Genomic DNA, 21794 nt, shown 5'->3' with positions numbered 1-21794 from the left:
TGATTATTTAATTGTTGTCGCAAGTCCGACAGTTCTGTTTTAAGAGTAGAATGTTGCTTGGCTTGCTCTTCTATTTTATTGCGAGAACAGTCGATGTCTTGAATCAGTTCACCGCGAAGCGTAATCAGGTCGCGTTCAATACCAGCAAGCGATTCACGGAACACAATGCCCGATGTGTCGCTCTGAACCTCGCCTGAACACTGCTCACTGTCTGTTGTAAGGGTTTGATGTTTGGATATGTTTATTACATCAAACAAATCTTCGTTCATGTCTCCCCGTGAAGATCGAAATAATATAAAACAATCTTTTGCGAGTTTTTTAATCATGCTTTCGCCTGTTCTTGTTCGCGCCTCATGTCTTCTTTTTAACTGAGCCGTTTTGTGCTCAAACTGTTCATTGTTTTTGCACAATTTTAACAATTCATGGCGTAGAATTTCTAATTCATTTTTATAATTTTCGACAATTTCAATAAGGCGATCAGTAAACACATCTTTAGGTAGACATGACAAGTCACTGAAGATAAATTGTAGCAGATCACAGCATTTTCTTGGCACTTGACTATGTAAACATTGATTTGTTTGAACATCACTTGTGTCGACAATGGGGTATGTTATGCTACCCTCAGAAGGGCTCGAAAGTCCACCCATATAAGTGTACGAAAAGTCATCAAAAAATGGCGTTGTGGGTACAACATTAACTATATCCATACCTGATGGGTTAACTCTTCGAGTAATGTGGGTATGACAATCTGCAGTAGCTGTAGAAGTTGAATTATCAAGATTGTTATCAGAGCGTATACCGGGTGGTTGACCACCGGTCGCCATCTTTTTTCTCTTTCACAAAGATAGAACAAGAATATTATGTAGTTTTTGATCAACTTAAGACAAACATATAGCAAATAACACTAAACGGAGGTCAGGGTCACATGAATATGGGCAATTTGCACACTTAGTGGAGAATGGGCCAATAGACCACAAATTATCACAACCTGGCAATTTAAAAAATGGCCACGGCAAAGAAATGCCGTAGAAAAATAGGCTCCATGGCAGTTTTTACGGAAAATTTGTAAGAGAGGAGTTTAATTTATCAGTATTGCCCCCCCCCCCCCAATAAAATAATAATATTTTTTTAAAATAAAGTGACATTAAAATGTTTAATGTTCCACGGAAAATTAAAATACCACGGCAATCCCCACGACATTGCCGATTGCCCTGATTACTTGCCAGGGTTATCATAGTAGCCTACCTTGTATTTATTTTAATCAGAGAAAACTGTATTAAACTAAGAGGGTTAAAAATAATTTAACAATGTTTTTAATGTATAGACTTTTTTGCCAGTGATAATGCATGCCAAATATAAGAGGGGCGGTATTCTGATATGACGTCACATGACCTGTAGGCGTGCTGTTGTGTTGGTCCTCTTATTACATTTTCTTACACACCCGTTGGTAGAACATCATTCGTTATTTTTGAAAACACATGTACTTGTTAACACATGTACGTGAGTGATGACCAGGTCATCAATGCCATACATCCAGTGAAAACACAGCACGATAGAAATCGATTACACTGTAACGTATAGTTAACCTAGCAATCATCTGGACATCTGTAACGAGTAAGTTAGCTACAAGCTTGCGCAAGGGCTGTAAATAACTTTTAGTCGAAAAAAGATGTTAAAATTTGCTTAAAAACTTTTTTAAGGATATGTAAGAAATAGAATACTACATTCGTGTCCGTTATTTTACAACTTGTTGTTTAAAAATGTATCCAACTCTATTTCGCTCGTTATATACAGGGCCGTACCCTCCGGGGGGGGGGGGGGGGCAGGGGGGGCAGGTGCCCCCCCCCCTGAGAATATTGTCCTTTTTTTTTTTTTTTATATATCTCCAGTAATAGCATAGAAATGTTTAATCTTTATAGTATGTTAAAAATTATTTATAAAATTTAGTGCCCCCCCATGGATTTTGGTCAGGGTACGGCCCTGATATATAGGGGCCTACATTTTAAAACAACTTGTTGTAAGATAACATATGTTTTTATAAATTTCATATTTAGGCTATTAGGCTATATCACTAAAAAATTAAATAAAAAATAAACCAGCATATTTCAGTGATAGAAATAAGCAAAACCATTTACTAGTCCACCGGACAAATACATCTAGAAATGTATTTGTCCGCCAATAGTTTCACTTCTCCGAATAAATGGATTGTTTTATTCATGTACCAGGATGATGTTTGTGATTGCTCAAAATGAAACGTACTGCACTGAAATTTTTTACTTGTCCACTGGACAACCACCGAGGCACACTTTGCTTGTCCGAATAGATTTTCACTTGTCGGGACACACGGACAAGTGCTTATTTCGAACACTGTATTTACATATTAATAGAGATCATCTTGAAAAATGGCCATATTTGCTAGTATACTATTTTTAAATGACATTTAATTTTAAAATGCTTCCTATAATATACGCTAATTTCATCTCAATTTTAAATACCTAATTTATTTATTTATTTTGTGTTTTTCGGTTCATCATATGAAAAATCTATGGTCTCCTTTAGTTGCTACATAATAACTTTTTTCCGCAATAGAAATTGACTGGCCGACCAATCCTTTATTCAGAATAGACTATCTAAGCTGTTTAAAAATATCAAAATAAAAAGTATAGCAGAAGAGTTTACTGTGAACCTGATTTTGAGCCCTTATTTCAAGTCTGGCTCCCTGAGTAAACTAAAAGGCGCAAAACACTTGGGGGTCCAGAGACATACTCCCCCACCCCCCACCCCCACCCCCCCGACATTCTGAAATCTGAAATCTAGAGGCTCTGAAATACCATTTTGCAGCCATTTCTGATATTTCAGGGAGGTAACATGCTTAAAACGTCAATATCAATAAACAGTAAATCATTTTTTTTTAAATGTCCCATCCCTCACCCCACCCACCCCCGCTAGCTACGAAAATTAGAAGAAAATCCTGCGTAAATCGATCGTACTCCTATCGCGGAAATATTGATTAGACTGAACATCACGATTGCAAGCCTTATTTTCGCTGTGCACTATGGGAAACAATGACATCATCGCACCTCATTTACATATTTATGTAGCTCGCCATTTTGGTGTTACGTTTACGCCAAGGAATACCGTAAAAATCAAACGGAATCAGAAGCCATCCGTAACGCTTCTGTGATATTTATTATCTTGTTTATTTCTACAAACAACCCAAGGGAACGGGCCGGCGTAAGTATCTGTCTATTTCTCGATACAACCGAAAAATATAGGTAAAATGTATGTGGGGGGTAGGTCAGTCTTTTGTTTCTTACCATCGTATCGAAAATTAAAAAAGGGAGAAAATCATTTATGCAAGAAAGATCTTAGCATAAAAACGTATATTATCTCATTAATAATGTATCAATGTTACTTTTCATCAAAATACTAAAATAATATATATTGTGTAAGTATTCTTTTTTAAGCAAGCGTACCTAACGTAAAGTTGAAGAATCGGGAGAAAAAAATGTTGGTAACCGGAAGCAAATGTCGATTATTTAGCTTTTGCCATTTAATTTTGATCAGAATATATTAAAGGTTCGTGTTCTTATTAAAAGATGGGTTATATTTCTTGCTTAGAATAACCTTTTTGGTGCATCCCCAAATCTGAGAACACAATTAAAAAAGAAATAATAGGATCATTACTAGCATATTTTTTCTCGACTATCCCATTTCTATTCTATCTACTTTTATTACTTATATTAAAGCCGCACACCCTAGTTCCCTCCAGCGAAAATAAATTATAATTTGGTTAATCTACAAACCTGTAACACACTTAGATTACGTTTTTTTCAAATGGAGTGAAAAAGCAGGTTTTATATCGATAAATACCATGGGAATCCCCATGTCCCAAAGTAGGGCGAGATCGCTGTAAATTCCATATACTGGGCGAAATCGTCGTACTATATATATCTAACTAAAGAGGAATTTTATTATTTAAAATGTTTATATTACTATCATTTACTGCATGAAATGATACGAACAATGTTCGAATCAAATGTGATGTGTCCTTTTTTTCTGTCTTTGCCTGTTAAAGTGTTAGCTAGTGTTTGTATTCTGCCGATCGAAGCTGGGTGAAATCGCTGTATATTGCCGTAAGGCCCCTGCTGGTTGAAGCTGGGCGAAATCGCCGTAGTTTTGTCCGGACTTGGGCTACTTTGGGGTGTATGTACATAGTGTATGTAAATTGAAGGGACTGTCGCTATTTCTGCTTAATAAATGTTCTAAACAATTAAGCTTGGTGGTTCAACATGTTAGTCTTTGTGACATCTGCAGGACGGGGTGGTCGTGGAAATACGTCAACCGGATCTTCCTCTATGTATGTCGCCTGTAACACATGGGAATACGTTAATTATATAATTAGTTTTAACAATGAACACTCGTAATTAACGAGATGGGATTAATCAATTAACTAACACAATAATCTGTGATTATTTATCAGGATTAGTACACTGAATATATCAAATAAGGTGTATGTATTGTAAAGATTGTAGATTGATACCAAAGTTGGTGGAAGTGTGTTAATCATTAAAAACGTAAATAATAAAGCATGTATATATACACGCGAATATAAAAGCATAACGAATAATATAAACTTATGCAAGCAAATATAATTAATTGGAACAACAAACGATGTCCGTGTTTCTTGTGAGTATAGTTTTCTCGCAGTGACCACTGTGCATACCGTTTTAAAGACGATTGACACTAATAATTAACTCTAATCAACATATAGACATAATAAACTATTATAATGAATTATAATCATCTGTATTACAGTATTGAAGGGACACACCCTAGTTACGGTTATTTGTTAACCATTACAGCTTTGTTTTTCGCTATTAAACCCCATTTTTCACAAATAAAATTGCACTTTACTTAATTATTTAGAATACACATTTCCATTCACCTGAAGTGCTTTTTGGTAATCCTGATGTTTGTAAAACCACGAAATGCATTTTTTGCATTTTTTCACAAGACGTTCTGTCGAGAAAAAACCGTTAAGCAAGCGAGGTCCAATCTATTTTTAGAGGGGATATTTCCATTTCAATGTCACAGACGTTGGTATATCACGTGACCGTTATCATTTTGGTTCAGTTTGTTTTCTCGTGCACGGTTCGCGCAATCAACATCCGATTTGTGTTGTTCATTTGTGAGATTTTTCTTCACAGTTTGTGAACATTTTCAGTAACAATAAAGTTCAGACAAGTAAGTGTCAATACAAAACGTCTGCATGAATAAACTTACACTAATTGTGAAGTTTGCAAGTTTCTGAACGCCTGCAGGTTTTGACGTAAAACCAATTTGCGGTTAGCATAAATTTTATTTTGCGTAACCGACAGGCGAACAGAACAACGATTTGCATGAAATACTGTGCCCTGTTGTTGCAACTTTGTGGAGTCTGAACCAAAGTAGGCCTAATAAAAACTGACAATACGTGTCAGTTTCAATACACATGCTAGTTCAGGACCAAAAGACAAGCAAGCTATCCCTAATCTGGTCTACGGGTTTAACGTGCACGTTCAGAGTAAGCTGTTGTAGCAAGCTGGTCCAGTCAGCAGCCTAGCCTGAGTATTTTTAACTATTTTACAAGCTGAAATGAACAACAAGCATTTCACAAGATACCAAAATCAATAACTGCAACAACACAGCACACATTACGAAATTGTTGGGGTTTGGGAATTTATTGGTTATTTATTAAAAACTAATAATAATCATAAAATAAAGAATTCAATACAACATAAAGAATGCTATTTTAAAGAAAATTTTAGCTATTTGCAAAAGGTATCTGCTCTCAAATTTCTATTTGGACAAAAAAAAGGAAATATAAAAAAACAACACCACCCATAAACATTCACCCACCCCCATATTTCTGTATGTATGTTGATTAATGTCGTTTTGTGTTTTTAGTCAAGTGACAGACCTTAGTTTTTAACCACAACTACATATTTTTTTACTATTAACGCTGTTTTTGATAATTTAAATTAGAAGTACATATATTTTATAATTTAGATTATTACTTTTTGTACATGTATCCGACGTCTGTTTTTGCAATACCCCAAAATCCATTTTTCATAATTTTGCTTGAGAAGTAATAGTTATCGAGACAAGCTCTAGTTATTTTTAGACTGCATTTCCCTGTTTAAACAATGCAGACTTTAGCTTCTCTCTGTTATAACCGTATCCAAATGTGTGTTGCAGGTTTGTAGATTTAACTGATCTTGGTGTCCATTTTCACTCGCTGGAACTGGAACTAGAATTTGTGTCTGTCAGTCCAATGTTTGTGAAAAGAAACTTAAAGCCTTTCAATATCATTGGCTAAGTTTGATTGTCTTGGTTTAGATTTTGTTGAATCTTTGTTTTGTTTAGTTAAAAAAAAAATCATTATAGGATCAGATACCATATCATTTAATTCAGTGGAATTTGTGTTTTTGTTTTTATGTCTTCGATATGCCATGATAAGTAATGCTGAAAAAATACTGAAATAAACATCGTCTTTTTTTCTTTTAAAAACATTTTATTCAGGGTTTTTTCATTCAATTTTAAAAATATCTTCTTTCACTGTTATTAATATGCTAATATATATGAAATGACATTTCTGTATATTCATTGAAAATTCCCATTGCGTTGATGATTGTCCTTTGCCGCAGGATTATTTTAAATGTTTCTACCTCTGTCCATAACTCCAGAATAGTGTTTCATAATTGACCAGTTATGCCAATATTTTGTTTTAGTGTTGCTTCATGCATATTTTTATTTTTGTTTTCAGATACTTGCGGTTCGTTCATAGGGTATACAAGAGACTTCAATGTGTGTGCTTCGACAAGATGTCCTCAGTGTCGGGGTTAGGCAGTAAGGGAGAGAAAGGAAAGGGAAAATTTACGTCGATAAACATAAATAACATTTATAAGGGAAAAAGTGTTGAAACACCACAAGCAAAAGGTAACTCTTAAATCTGTTATTACATACTACATCTTTTAAAAGTTTACTTCAATTTCTATAAGTGGGCTATGAATGTAGCAACATACTTTGATTAGCAAATCCCATATTTTATAGTATTTATTTTATAGCAAGATATATGGAATTCCAAAATTTCTTGATTAGATTTTGATGGAATCCTAAAACAAATCCTGAAATTCAGCGCTTGGTAATAAATTTTTTTTTTATAGTCTCATACTTTAATATATGAGTCATTATTAGGCTGCTGATTATCTGAATCCAATTCAGAATACTGTCCATTTTAAAAGAGTTTTTGTTTTTATGTCTATGATATCATGAGTACTAAAAATACTGATATAAGAGATACATATCAATAATTCTTTGAAAGTGCAGATATTTTTTAATTTGTAAGGCAGTCTCCATAACATTTTTAAAATTTAAAAAATTTCTTTTAAAAAACAAAACTTTTAACTTAGAAAATTACAAATGTATTTCTTCTCTTGCTTCATTCTAAAACTTGAGAAGCTAGAGTGATTCTCTGTGGCAGTTCTCACAATCTAATAGAACTTTTTAAATTTAATTACAAATAGCTAATTAAATGAGTAATCCAGTCTGATATGCCTCTTTTTTTTTTCTCCTAAACTCATTTCGAGGTTGCTCAGTGCTGAAAGGGATGGTGGAATTGACATTTTAAATATATATACATATGTGGTATTTTTTGTAATACTGTGTTTAAAATGCATTATTTTGCTAATTTTTTGTGGAATTGTCATTTCAGTTACTCGTCAGCATGGGCTTCAAAGCTTGGGTAAAGTGGGCAGTATGCGGCGAATGCCGCCTCCGGCCAATTTACCTAGTTTGAAAAGTGAAAACAGTGGAAACGACCCTACTATTAGTCTCGTACCCAGTGGTGGATCAGGTAACTGGCTTTTACATATTAGTGTTATAAATAAGCACTTGTCCGTTTGTCCTGATCTGTGAAAATGTGCATGGATAATTTTTTTTTTTTTTACCTCAGTGGTTGTCCTATGGACAAAGTTAAATACAGTTTCATGTTGAGCAGTAACAAACGTCGTCCTTGCTCTTGAATAAAACAATTTATTTGGACAGTGAAAATAATGACGGACAAGTAGATTTCTAGACGTACTTGTCCGGTGGACTAATGAACAGTTTTGCTTATTTCTATCACTTCAGATTGTAAATCATAAAATTTAGCGAAATCAAAATAAGTAACATGTTAATGAACAGCCTCTTGTACGTCTCTTTAAATTTAGCATCGTTAAATATTAGCATCATGTATTGCCTCGTCATAAAATATTAGTGTCATGTAGGACCTCAATAAATTTCCTAAAGTTTTATGTTTACTAATATTTCCTGATTTACAATATGTTGAATGCCAAGTATTATTATGGCTTTGGTTTTATGACTTAAACTTGTTAATTCTACAAGTAAATGTTAGAAAAAATTTGTTAATCTGCATGTTGTGCCTGTGTTGTCATGTTATAAATAAGTACTAAATCGGCAGATAATGTGTATTTAGGTAACTTTAAGTAAATCAATCATCATGATGAAGTAACACATAGACTTCATAAATGTTTTTAATGTAATGAGCACATGTCATTTTTGTTAACAACCTTTAAACTACTGGATTAATTTTTGACAAAAAACATGTTGAATGGGTACAAGTTTATAATTTTTACTCATATGTTCACTTGAATGTTTTATAAATACATAAAATAATGTTCATATTTGAATCGGAAAGTATTATTTTCATATATTTTTATGATATTTTAGATCAGTTAATGTTGATTAAGACTGGGCAAAAGATCTAGAGTCGCGTTTATATGTATACGGGCATTTGTGGCCAGCTGTCCAGTATTTATGTCCATTATTTTTTAATAACAGTGGCTTTCTGACCAGAATATTTTTTTCATATCTCAATATTTGGTGATTTTCATTGTTGGTAAATGACAGCGACATGCCACCATTGTTGTCAATTGAAAATACTTGCCAAAAACCAATTTTTCAACTCAAAAATTCCAAAATATTTTCCACTAAAAATTAAAAATCTAAATACACAGGAAGCCCAGTTGTTTTCAGTTTCCTGTTAATAAATGGTTTCCGGGGAGTATCATGTGCAAAACGGCAGGAAATATGAATTGGGTAATGCACTGTATACAGTGTACAATATGTCGACTGGCGTGACGTCGTAGTCAGAAGGTTAAACAACTGAGTGTTTTGTTCACTAGGATGGGGTGTGAAAGAGGAGAAGAAGGAAGAGAGCAGTGGAAAAGTGCAGCCGTCGTCGCAGCCGCAGCCGGCTACATCTGTGCCCTCCGCACAATTGGTGCAGACAAAGGTGTGTTGTATGGCATTTATTGAGGTGTGGGGAAGAATCTAGCTAGTAGGGAACTTATCGGAGGTGCTTGCATTGTAGGATCGAACCACCTCAGTTGACCTATTCTCTAATTTGGTTTTTCCCTGTCCCAACCATTGTCTCACTACTGGTATATTAACGACAGTAGTATGTGCTGTCCTGTCTGTTGGAAAGTGCATATAACAGATCCCTTGCTGCTCATGAAAAATGTAGCAGCTTTCTTCTAAGATTTACAAATGATTGTCACTTAGCAGGGTACGAAATTAACATGAGCCCTGTAGGTTAATTTGCTAAAGGACTGGTTAAAATTTGCAAAAACTAAAATGAACCAGCCCCAAAGGGGCAATTTTGATATCTTAGTGCATTACATTTTGGTCGGGCCTGCTACAATCATTAAAGGGTCTGTTTAAAAAACCCATGACTGGGCTGGTGCAAGATTAATAAATTAATGAGCTGTTTTATATAAAAATATTTGCAACCATGGGCAGGGAAAAGGCCTTTTTTTCCCGGTCCAGATTTTGATGTATTTTTTTTTAAATAATGATAAATGTGTAAATGTTCATCTGATTATTTTTGTAGACTGTCAGTGTGCCTGGGGGTACCACAAATACAGGGGTGAAGTCGTGGAGCAGTGTAACTGTTGGGGGCACCTCACAAGGTTAGTATTTTTTGTATTTATTCATGTATCCAGTGTAGCTTGCTGTTTTTTGACCTGTAGTGTGTTTGTTCCATGAAAAACTGGAGTGTTTTTAAATCACACCTTATATATATTGTCAAGTGACAACTGAGAAAAGAATATTGAAATAAAACTTGAATAACATGCAAATAGTATATGCACTGTTGATGATCAGCATGAAATTCAGTTTGAAATTTCACAAAGTGTAGCTGATAATTTTCTTGTAATTGAGAAATTGAGTGGTGTTGCTATTTTTTATGGGCCTGTCTGGTAGGTCGTATTATGGTATGGTGTTGTCCGTCCGTATGTATGTCCATCTGTTAACTTTTTCTTGTCGGGACCATATCTTTCGTACAGATGCATAGCATGATTCCTCACTTGCAGGACCAACTTGGGATGGTGGTATGTCACATACTATTACTTTTCACGGTCTACTGCACATATCGGTAAACCCGTGTCCGGATCAGATCTTGCGTACAGGACCATCAACCTCACATGTAGGAACAACTTAGGGATGGTGGTGTGTCACATACAATTACTAGGTCACTGTGACACAAATAACGGGAGTATCATGTATACTACTCAAAAGAATTTAAGGGTCAAAAATTTATAACCAAATAAGTTTCAGAGTTTATTAGATTGATGATGTAAACTACACCCAATTTTTTTTTTATTGTTCCATATTTACAAAAAACCACAAATAAACGTCACTGTATACAAGAAAGTCACATAACATGCTGTCATAGTTGAAGGTTGTCAAACATGGATTTTACACATTAGAACATTCGTTTAATAGTGTGTGAATCCACCCCTGGCGCGAATACACTCGACACATTGTTGCCTCATGCTGTTGATCAGACGTCTGAAGAACTCTTGAGGAATGGCCTGCCACTCTGCCATAAGAAGTTGACCCAGATCATGAAGGTTGGCCGGAGGGGCATGGTTATCCTGAACTCTCCTGCCTAATTCGTCCCAGGCGTTCTCTATTGGGGCCAAGTCAGGCGAATATGCTGGCCAATCCATCCTGGCGATACCTTGTTGTCTGAAAAAGTCCATTACCACCCTGTCGCGATGGGGTCTGGCATTGTCATCCTGCAGAACTGCCCCGCCGCCAATCTGCTGAAGGCCTGGGAGAACCAACGGCCGGATAATCTCATTCAGATAGCGGATTCCATTCAGATTGCCATCCACCACATAGAGGGGGGTCCTGTGGTGGATAGAGATGCCTCCCCACACCATGACGCTGCCACCACCGAACCGGTGACGTTGTCTAACGTTAATGTCGGCGAAGCGCTCCCCAGGACGTCTGTAGACACGAACCCGACCGTCGTTGAATTGGAGACTAAACCTGGACTCATCAGTGAACATCACTCGACCCCACTGAACACGTTGCCACCGCAGATGAAGCGTGCACCAGTGACGTCTGGCCGTTCTGTGACGTGGTAGGAGTGGTGGTCGAACAGCCTGGCGACGGCAGCGTAGATTATTGGCTCTCAGACGATTGCGTATGGTTTGATCAGACACTCGAGTTCCAGTCGCAGTCCGCAGATTGTCACGTAATCGGCGTGCAGTGGTTGTGCGTTGACGTAGAGCCATATTGGTGATGTAGCGGTCCTCTCTATTTGTAGTGCTTCGGGTCTTCCCGAACGTGGACGATTTCGAACAGAATTCGTTGCTTGGTACCGTTGCCACAGTCGGCCAACGACACTCTGACTGACACCAAGTCTCAGAGCAACATTTCTTTGCGTATTGCCATCCTGAAGCCAAGCAATAGCCCTTCCTCGATCTTCATTAGTCAGTTGAAGTCGTACCATTATCGAATTTGGAGTACCATTATCGAATTTGGAGTGTGCACCCTACACGAACGCAAGCTCCAATTATACGGAAATTCAGCATTGGGAACATGGAATACACGTGCAAAGCGTGCAAATGAAGCGCTTTGTGAAAAAGCAAGTTATTGGCACTTAGCAGACCTTTCGCTTTCGCCCTAATTTACGTGCAAATGTAAGCATGTTTTCGCCATTAGAACTAGTCGACATTGTCAATGACAGTGGATTTTAATTCATTTATGGGTTGCTTAGACCTACTTTCGTCAAAATGGAACAATACCATGCGTGACATTATGGTTTTGCTAATATAATTGACATTCAGAAAATAATGTCGAAAATATCGCCTGACCCTTAAATTCTTTTGAGTAGTATACCTCACCGGTACTCGTTTTTTTTTAATGGTGATTGTATTTTGGAGAACATAGTTTGGTTAAAAGATTGGGTAAACAGTTATACAAGTTGGACTCACTTTTACCATTGTGCTTTGATGTCCAGGATTCACTGCCATTATTCTCAATCACAGTTTCTATTTCTTTTAATCAGTAATTTAACCAGTTTTATTTGCTGTATACTCATGTAACTCACTGTGGTTTTCAGCAGCATCACTTGTGAGCCATCAGTCGCCACTGTTCCGGGAGGAATTTCCAAGTTTAGCTGTGGGAGAAGAAAAAGATGTAAAGGACACTGTCAAAAAGGAGGAAAACAAAGACATACAATATGGACCAGGGCCAAGTTTGCGACCACAAAGTATGTTTTTCTCATTACACTTTGCCTGTTTGGGTTATTAATGCAGTATCCAGGATACAAGCTAGTTTTCATAGATGACCATCATTTTGGTGATAAAGCTCAGAAAATCTATCCAAAATCATGTTTCAGTCTGCCAAAACGACTGAATGGCAGTAGGTCACAGATTTTGGAATACAGTTTTTTGCTAATCACTGAATACATCTTGAACATCTTAAACCTTGAGTATTTTTTGGTATGTTTATCTGTGGGTCTGATTATGGTATGCCGTCTGTTAACATTTTCTTGTACAGACCATATCTTGCATACATGACCATCAAACCTCGCATGAAGGAACAACTTGGGATGTCCAAGTCATACACACTTTATAGGTCAGTGCGACCTACTTTTCACTGTCTACTGCACAACAGTAAATCCTTGTCCGGACCATATCTTGCATACAGATGCATCAAACCTCGCATGTAAGAACAACTTGAGATGGTGGTTTGTCCAAAACAAACTGTTCATCCATCCCATTGCAATTTCACATAATTACAATTGAATCATACCCGTAACATATTCATTAATATAGATATGATTTTCCATCAAACTCCTGATGGGCATATCATGTACCTCACCGGTACTCGTTTGTTGATTAATAAGCTTACAAAGTTTCAATCTTGTAAAACCAAAATATATGAAAGTTTGATAAAATTCTGTTTTCACTATTATTTGTTTTTGTTTTTATTGTGCAGCTCGCCATGTCAGATTTAATTTGTGTTTAATCATTAATTCTATTCTATTTAAATTTCAGATGTAGGGAATTGGCGCGATGGAGGTGGTCGTGGCGTTATGCAGCAGCAAAAGCCCGACTCGCAATCCCCTCCGCTATCTTCTCCATCCCAGACCCAGACAGAAACACAGCAGAATGGCCCCCCGACCTCCGGTGGGGGAGACATCCCCTCTCCCTCCCAGCCCATGCCACCTAGGCCGGGATCGAACCAGGGCCCTGGAGGGCAGGGACCCATGCCCATGGGACCTCATATGGGCATGCCGGCGCAGTTCAGAGGGATGATGACACCATACGTAAGTAGCCTGCTGAAAAAGTGCACAATAGGCTAAAGAAGATCCTTTTTGTTTGCCTCAAACTTAGTTTGTAAATTAATTTAGATTAAAAGTAACTGGCAAACATTTAACCATTTTGAGGTTTTATCAACTAAAATTAATTTGAGCTATAATGTATAGTGTTATGAACAATATTCAGAACGAGCTGAACTGCATTTTCAACTATTTAACTGCAGATTAAACAGGACTATCCTGAGTTTACTGCCATTATAACATGTTTCTAACAGATCCCTTTTAACAACTAAAACCACATGTTAAAGTCATTTTCTTATTTACGTTATTGGTCTGTATTGCAAGTATAGATGATGGTGATATATTTTTATTTCTCTTAAATTTTTGCATCGCTGATTCCCTAAAGTTTGCATTAATAAAGAATTTGCTTTTGTGTATATTAACCACATGTGATCCACAAGATAGACCAATACTGTCTCGCCTTTACGAAGTAAAAGTGAGTGAAATATAGGTATTACGTGACGGTCAACTTTTGCATTAAAGTTTAACATTAGTTTCATGTTGAATTAATTTCTCACAAACTAAGACCTAGGCCAATGGAACTTTGTTTATAGTTGGTTGCACCAATAGATGTTTCATAACTGCTTCGAAAAATATGGTAGGTGAGGCATTTAATTCCGTGGAATTCCTGTGTAAATTGTCTTTTAAAACTTAACATATTTTATTTGTGTTATTATTTTGTTTTAGATGTTTGGAAGGATGCCTGCTGGCTATCCACCCAATTACCCTGGAATGCCAAGACCGCCGTATCCATACGATGGAAGGTCAGTGTCGTGTGTTCAATTAGTACTAATGTATTTTTAAAAGTATATAAAATTAGCTATATAAAAGAATGATGTGTTTTAAATAAAGTTACTTCTGTTGTTTTTCTTCTACTTGTAACAGACTTTTTGTAAACAAAAAATCAAGGGTCCAGATTTACAAATACTTTTTGTCTTAAAATCATGCATTTAAGTGAAAATGGCTTCTTATTATTTGTTATGGATGGTTTTTATACCTATTTAATTTATTTACATTGGGAATAAGTGGATTTAATGCATCTTGAGAAATATGTCTGCATCTAGGTACAGAGGACCCCCACAACAAATGCCACCTCAACGTCCCATGGACCGAGACCGTAGTCATGGTGATTACGATGATGATGTAAAACGGCCAGCCATTATCTCAGACCGAGACTTGAAGGAGTTTGATGAAATACTGAGAACCGAAGCTAATGATGGAGGCTGGGCTGGAGCACAAGGCGAAATTGATTATAGGTCAGTTGCTGTTATTTACTGAAAATTCTTGCCATCAACTAAAAGATGTGTACAGTGGATATAAACAAATTATATTTCAGAAGTCTAGGTCAAGACTTGAGAACAAGCCCTGGCTGTTGGGAAATGGATAATGATTTTTATTTATTGTTAACATGGTACAAGATGTTCAAGAAATATAACCAGTATGACACACATGTCATAATGATCGAAGGGATGTCATAACTTAATGCGGCTTCTCCAGTCTTACCTCTTTTGTAATCACTTACCAAAATGACGTCATTTCGCCCTTGCTCGGGCAATACAGGAATCCTGACACTCATTTTGTAAATTCAGTACGACACACAAGCTCATGTAATAATCTATATATGTAGTAGTATGATGCTTTTTTGGTATGCTTTCAGGACTCTTAAAATTGTATTTATGGTACAGTGATTTTCCTGTTAAATCTAATGAGTTTGTTTACCTGAATTTAAAATGTAACCCCTGAAGATATTTTAATATGAAAAATTTGCCACCACTGAAGCTTTGTGCATTGACCCAATTTAAGATAACCGTTTGCCCACCCCTCCAATATCAATCAATATTAGATACAGTTAACGGGATGATCATTTGTGTGAAATTTGTAGTCATTGAGTGTTTACACTTTACCCTAAATTAATTTCTGATAATTAACATTTGTGTATCCAAGATAATAAATTGATTGGATATTTCCTATGCTTTAAATAAAATTTCAATTGTTGCAGTGCAAAACTTGTCTTCAGTGATGATGAAGATGCCGAGAAAAATGGACGGTAAGTGAATTATTACTTTAGCTTGCCTGTTTTAATGCAAAATACTTTGACATTGATTTTTGTGGAATGCATGGAGCGATTTATATGCCACCTTTGTTTTGTTTTTCTAATTGTAATGAAAGGTTATTTTATTTTAGGGATTTCATAACAGTACAAATGCATTTTAATTTGTACAGTCATGTATTTTCACATGAAAATTACAGAGAGACGTCTATTTACATAGAGGTTGATTATTGGAGAATCTGATTTGTGACACTGTTCAGGTTAGTTAGGGTCTTAAAAATTGTGTACATTATGAACTCTGGAAAAATAATGATCCAAAGATATACACTGGTGGCACCTTAGTCTGTGCACCTAAGCATTTGTGTTATATTTTAAAGTTCAAATATTTCTTTAAAAATATTTGTTTCACCGCCACAGTACAATGGAACAATAAACGTGTTAAAACTAAAGTTATTTTAATTTTAATATTTTTTAAACTCAAGTAATGAGCGCATTTTTAGTGGGACACCCCTGCATTTACTGGCCTGCATAACTGCACATAAATCTGCACAGCAAACATTAAAACAACCACTTCTGTTGCTAATGTTTACATAAAACAGCAACAAACAATGGATCCGACTTTTTATAAGTTCTAAATAACAAACACTTCCTGTTACAGATTGTGCAAATGAAGATAAATATAAATGGTGTTCCATGCTCCTTATTTTGGACAACACAAAATGACAATATAAAAAAGAGCCAATGTAAAAATATTTGATTATTATTCAACAAAAATTGTCTGTTATTAACTAAATGAGCACAAATAGTGTTCGTTAGACATGTAGGACAATCAATGATAATTGTGAAATAGACTATAGCTAAAATAGGCGATGCTGTAAGTGCAGTCTTCAAAGTCTCTGTGCAGCCATTTTGCATTGTGTCACTCGGAGGAAAATCCAAAGTATGCTTGGATGTTTACGTTAAGAGATTAAATAAGACATTCATTTCATTTATGGATTCATAAATTACAATAAGGTATGTATTGAAGCTCCTGTGTAAGTTTATGTAAGTTGATGTGCAAAGTTGATCATTACAACGTTGACAGACACGTGTTGACAGGTGATAATCATAATGCCCGTGATACAAAAACACGTTCGAGGCTGGCAAAAGTATACTTTTAGTGCATGCATTAATTCAGGGTTTTTTCAATTAAAGTGTTATCGACCAGTTTTATACATATATTCACAATAAAGATGTGTCGTTTTAATAATGGTTTTGTGAATTAAATTAACGTTGTTTGTTTGTTTACAAACATATCCTGACACTTGTTTCAAGACGTAATGTAACGTCATTAACATGTGCAGACTTTCGTGCCGTGCAGACTAAGGTGACATGCGTGTATTTCATTCACAAATCTTGATCATCTCGGCAACAGCCACCAGTAAATTAATGAGTTTTTTGTTTTGTTTAATGTAGAGAGAACCGAAAGCGTCCAAAAGATGACAAGCGGGGTAAAGTTGGCTGGAGAGAGAAGGATGATAGGATGTCTCACGACTCTAGACCAGTGAGAGACGAGCGGGGTGGACACGATGAGCGTAGGGACAGAGATGTGAGGGGTGATGCCCGTGAGAGGGAGATGAGGTCAGTCCGAGATGACCGCCGAGAAAGAGATGACCGCAGTGGGCGTGACGACAGGGATGTCCATCTACAAAGGCCAGGAGATAAACCAGGAGATAAAGATGGAGGGCACTACCAAATAGACAAAGACAAGGTATTCTACAAAATTCTGTTAGTGTAAAAATTCTGCAGTGCTAGTTTGATTCACTATAGGTAAACAAAAGTGTCATGTCTAATTATTTTTAAATGTGTTTCGGAATTCTTGATTTTTAATCGTCAAAGTTGTTTTTACAGGTTTTTTCTGCTATTTATCAAACATTTTTCATATTCTCTGCCCAAAACTTAAGATATGGTTTTGTCTGATGCTTTATATCCATTCTGAATAGGGGGTGCCTTTTTCGCACATTAAATTTCTGATATTGCAATTGGTGGTTGAATTGTTTTTCAACTTTCTGGATACTGCAGTTGATATATCTCGCCAACAAGCCACGCATGTCGACATTTTGTACACTGTTTACAATGCATTCTCCACTAATGTTTCTGCCGTTTTGCACGCAGCACTTACCGGAAATACTAATAAAAAAAACAGAAAATAGATTAATTGAAAGTATGGCAGAGTATTTTTTTCGTACAATGGCAGAATGTTGTCATTTTTTAGGAGTTGATAGCTGAATGTGACAGCTAATTTGATAACAAATTTGGCAGTTTTACCAACAATGAAAATCACAAAATATTGAGATATGAATTGTAGTTCATTTCCAAAAAATATTCTGTTTAGAAAAACTGTTATTGGGAATAATTGACATAAATACTGGACATCTGGTCACAAATGCCCGTACGTTAATGCAACATTTTGATTTTTTTTGGCCTAATTTTAATAAACATTAACTAATCTAAAATATTATACAAATTAAAAAAACCCACGAAAATAATACAATACCAATTCAAATAAAAATTTTATCTTAAGTATTTATAAAAATATTAAATGATAATATTTGAATAAGTTATGAATTTGTACCCCCTCAACGTGGTTTTGTCAAAAATTAATCCAGTAGTCAGAAGGTTGAAAGCTGAATCTTTTGTTTGAAATCTTTTGTTTGAAGATTTCCTTTGTTTAAAAATTATAATTGCATAGAATACTTGATTTCTTGTAGGATGATCCAGGATCAGCAGTGCCGAGAGAAGCTTGGGGACATGGACCACCAATGCCTCCTCCACACTACCGTGGTGGACCCAGGCCTCCACCACCAGGCATGGATGGGGTGAGCATGCTTTTGTGTTGTACAAGACTGACTGAAATTGGTCATTAGCAAATATTGATCCACTGTATTCTTACTAACTGAAACAATTCTGCTTGCTTGCCTGGTTTACTAACATAGTTCTCTTACCTGGGAAGATGATTGATACATCAACTTTTATCACATTTCACTTTGAAAACCCCCCCACTTCTTTCAGTAAAAAATATCTGCACACAGAAGCATATGAACATGTAAGTAACGTTTTAAGAGGAAAGGGTAAACAGAAAACTGGTGATGGAATCTCTCTCTTGCTCTGTCATGTATTTCATTAATAGATTGCATTTGCATTTTGAATAATATCTGCTTAGTGGCTTAAAATTGAATCTACAATTAAAATCTGCTTTTGTTCTCCAAAATGATGAACACTATCTTTATTATTCCTGTATTATTTTATATTTATCAGTCAATTCCATAATTATTATGCTTGATCGGTCTGGATGAAGGAAGGGGTCAGTAACGAGTTCGACTGGTGAAAAGATGTCACATATTTGTTATTTATATTGGCTGTGTAGAAAGCCTAAATTTTTTAACACCCCTCAAACACTGTAGTGGCTACCAAGACTGTCACTTGATCAGTCTTTTTTTTTCCCCATCCAAAAATGTTTGGTAACTTGAAACACTGTGCACCTTCTGTTAGTATGCACCTTCTTTATGTGTTTCTTCTTCTATAGCGCTGGCCTATGCATCCTTATGAATTCATGGGAGCGAGAGGACCGTATCCACCACCATATAGAATGGGTGTGCCCCCACCTCCACAAACTCAGGTGGGTATTTGTTTGGTGTCCTGTCCTACCATTTTAATTTGTAACAATACCGAGGGTCAACAACAAGAACTGGTTATGTTAAAAGTTCACATTTGCAAGAAAAACAAGTTCAAACAAAACTATAGAAAAATGTGAAAAGAAAACACTTTTTGTTTTAGATATATAGCTTAGCATCACTATTTAAGTGCATATCTCCCCCCCCCCCCCCCCAAACCAAAACCCACCGACAACTGAATTAAGAAGGGGGAGGGGGGGACAAATTAAAATAGTGGACGACTCTTTTTCGCAAAAAGTGGGCATACAATGTTCTGGTAGTCGACCCTTGATGTATTTGTTTTAATTCTCAAACCATTTGTAATAGGTAGATATATTTACTAAAGATGTGTTTAATTCAGCGGCCTCCGTACGCTCAAGGCCCTCCGTTGAAGAAACCGGGCAACGAAGATGAAGATGAAATTTGGCGTCAGAAGCGTCGACAGCATGGAGAGGAAGTGACAATTGCAGTTGAACGAGCACGCCAGCGCCGCGAGGATGATGAAAAGCGTATGGAAGCTGAACGAAAAGCCGCAGCTGCCGAGAAGCTGAAGCAGTTGGACGAGAGAAGTGGAAAGAAAAAGGATGATCAGGTAAATGAACTGATTTGATGCTTCATTTCTTTTCACACAGAATCTCGGCTCTCGACATTAGTGTAGAAATACAGAGGTCGGGTTAAGTATTCATGAAAAGTTTGTTTGATATTGAAGTATTATGACATTAAATGTAACCTGGTGTTTAATAAATTAAATTCACATATTTGAATTGTTTAAGCCTTATGTTATTTTCTCCAAGTTGTTGGTTGATTATATGCATACTTTCTTAGATAATTTGCCTAGATATGGTTTCAACCTACTCTTCCCTGTGAAACACTAAATAAAACAATATCCATTGTCATTTTTAGTATTAACATATTTACAGTGTAATTTTTTTGTCTTGGTAATATAAATCTGACCAAATTTAACAAATACTATTCAAATAAAAATTGCTGTAAAACTTCTAATTATCAATGCCAGTGTTGTGATTGAATTGATTGGATCAAATTGAATTAGGTTTTACTTGTACACTTTTATGTTGTAGTATGCAAATCTTCGAAGAAATACATTTTATAGGCTGTTTACCCATTTAAACCTTAAAATTGTTCTATTTGTAGGATAGTTCGGAACCCGAAAGTGGTAGATCGAGTCGGACGATCAGTGAAAGCAGTGAGAAAGATTCAAAGGATGGAAAAGAACGCTCACAGAGAGATTCTCAGAAATACCCTGCAAACGTGAGATATTTTTGGGGGAATTTGTATTTTTTTAGGAAGTCTATTAAAAAAAAAAAATTATGCCAAATGAGCAGAATGTATTGTGAAAGGATTAGAAAATTTGTTTGTGTGCAGGTTTAATACCATAAAATACATAATAGAAACATTTATTTAAAGGTTAAGCTTTTGTAAAAACATTTATATTACCAGTTAATCCTGTTTTGAAATCTAAAACATCTTTGTTATTCAAGTGGGGTGGGTTAATACTTGCAAGTCAGAAATGTTTGGTTCTTTATTTTATTTTATTTTATTTTTTCTCAAAAACTTGCCCCAGAGAACATTGGTAATGTCAGGGATTGGGCCCTTACCTTACATTGTATTTTAAACAAACATTGCCTAACAACATATTTATTTATGATGATGAACTTGATTAACTATATAATAATGTGCGTATGATTATGAATGTTGTAACAGGGAAGCCAGCTGTTTTCTAAAACGTATGCTCGGAACGTGCCTCCACGCTTTCAGAAACAGCAGCAGGAACAGACTGGTCGCCCCCCAACATCTGGTCCACAACAGGCAGGGCAACACGCACAGATGCCACAAGGCTTCCGACAAGGTCAGGGACCGCCACCACCGTGGGGACCGTATGATCCGAGAGCCTGGGGAGGAATACCTCCACCTTTCATGGACCCACAATTTAGTGGACGGATGCACTTGCCAGGTAGTTTGTTTTGAAGCAACCTTAAACACACACCCCCCCCCCCCCCCCCAAGTAAAACAGCTGCCAAAAAGAACTTTATATAACCATCTTATGTAAACTGCAGTTTTAAACTGCATCTTAAGGACTATTCCATAAGCAGAACTGAAAAAAGTATAATGTCATTGTAGATAAGTTTTGATTGTAAAATTTTTAAGATTAATGCACTATGATGGTAATTTATAATGGATCCAGCTTTTTATAATTACTTGATTGAGTCGGTGATAAATATATTGACATAAAATATATCCCCAAACCAAATACATGCAATTAATTTGTAAGCAATTGAAATCCAATGCTTGACAAACAAGATTGTATTTAATG

General features: G+C 36.0%; 1 protein-coding gene across 5 annotated transcripts in view; it reads left to right on the top strand.

Annotated features, from left to right (window-relative positions):
* Positions 1–3090: 3090 nt before the first annotated feature.
* LOC121382710 (protein PRRC2C-like) overlaps positions 3091–21794 on the top strand; it is a 61005-nt gene continuing 42301 nt past the window's right edge. For 4 of the 5 annotated variants that reach the window (XM_041512257.1, XM_041512256.1, XM_041512255.1 and 1 more), the window contains exons 1-16: positions 3091–3234; positions 6809–6981; positions 7757–7897; positions 9228–9337; positions 9935–10013; positions 12458–12607; positions 13398–13669; positions 14408–14484; positions 14785–14976; positions 15720–15767; positions 17226–17520; positions 18521–18628; positions 19336–19428; positions 19824–20054; positions 20615–20731; positions 21185–21434. In XM_041512257.1, coding sequence (XP_041368191.1) covers positions 6867–6981; positions 7757–7897; positions 9228–9337; positions 9935–10013; positions 12458–12607; positions 13398–13669; positions 14408–14484; positions 14785–14976; positions 15720–15767; positions 17226–17520; positions 18521–18628; positions 19336–19428; positions 19824–20054; positions 20615–20731; positions 21185–21434 — 2278 coding nt within the window. In that variant the 5' untranslated portion in view covers positions 3091–3234; positions 6809–6866. The remainder of the gene's footprint in view (positions 3235–6808; positions 6982–7756; positions 7898–9227; positions 9338–9934; positions 10014–12457; positions 12608–13397; positions 13670–14407; positions 14485–14784; positions 14977–15719; positions 15768–17225; positions 17521–18520; positions 18629–19335; positions 19429–19823; positions 20055–20614; positions 20732–21184; positions 21435–21794) is intronic. The other variant, XM_041512258.1, reaches the window with a different exon arrangement.

The sequence above is a fragment of the Gigantopelta aegis genome, chromosome 10, assembly GCF_016097555.1.
Source record: "Gigantopelta aegis isolate Gae_Host chromosome 10, Gae_host_genome, whole genome shotgun sequence".
Classification (NCBI taxonomy): Eukaryota; Metazoa; Mollusca; class Gastropoda; order Neomphalida; family Peltospiridae; genus Gigantopelta; species Gigantopelta aegis.
Note: the sequence above shows the minus strand (reverse complement) of the source record. Positions and strands in the feature narration are given on the sequence as shown.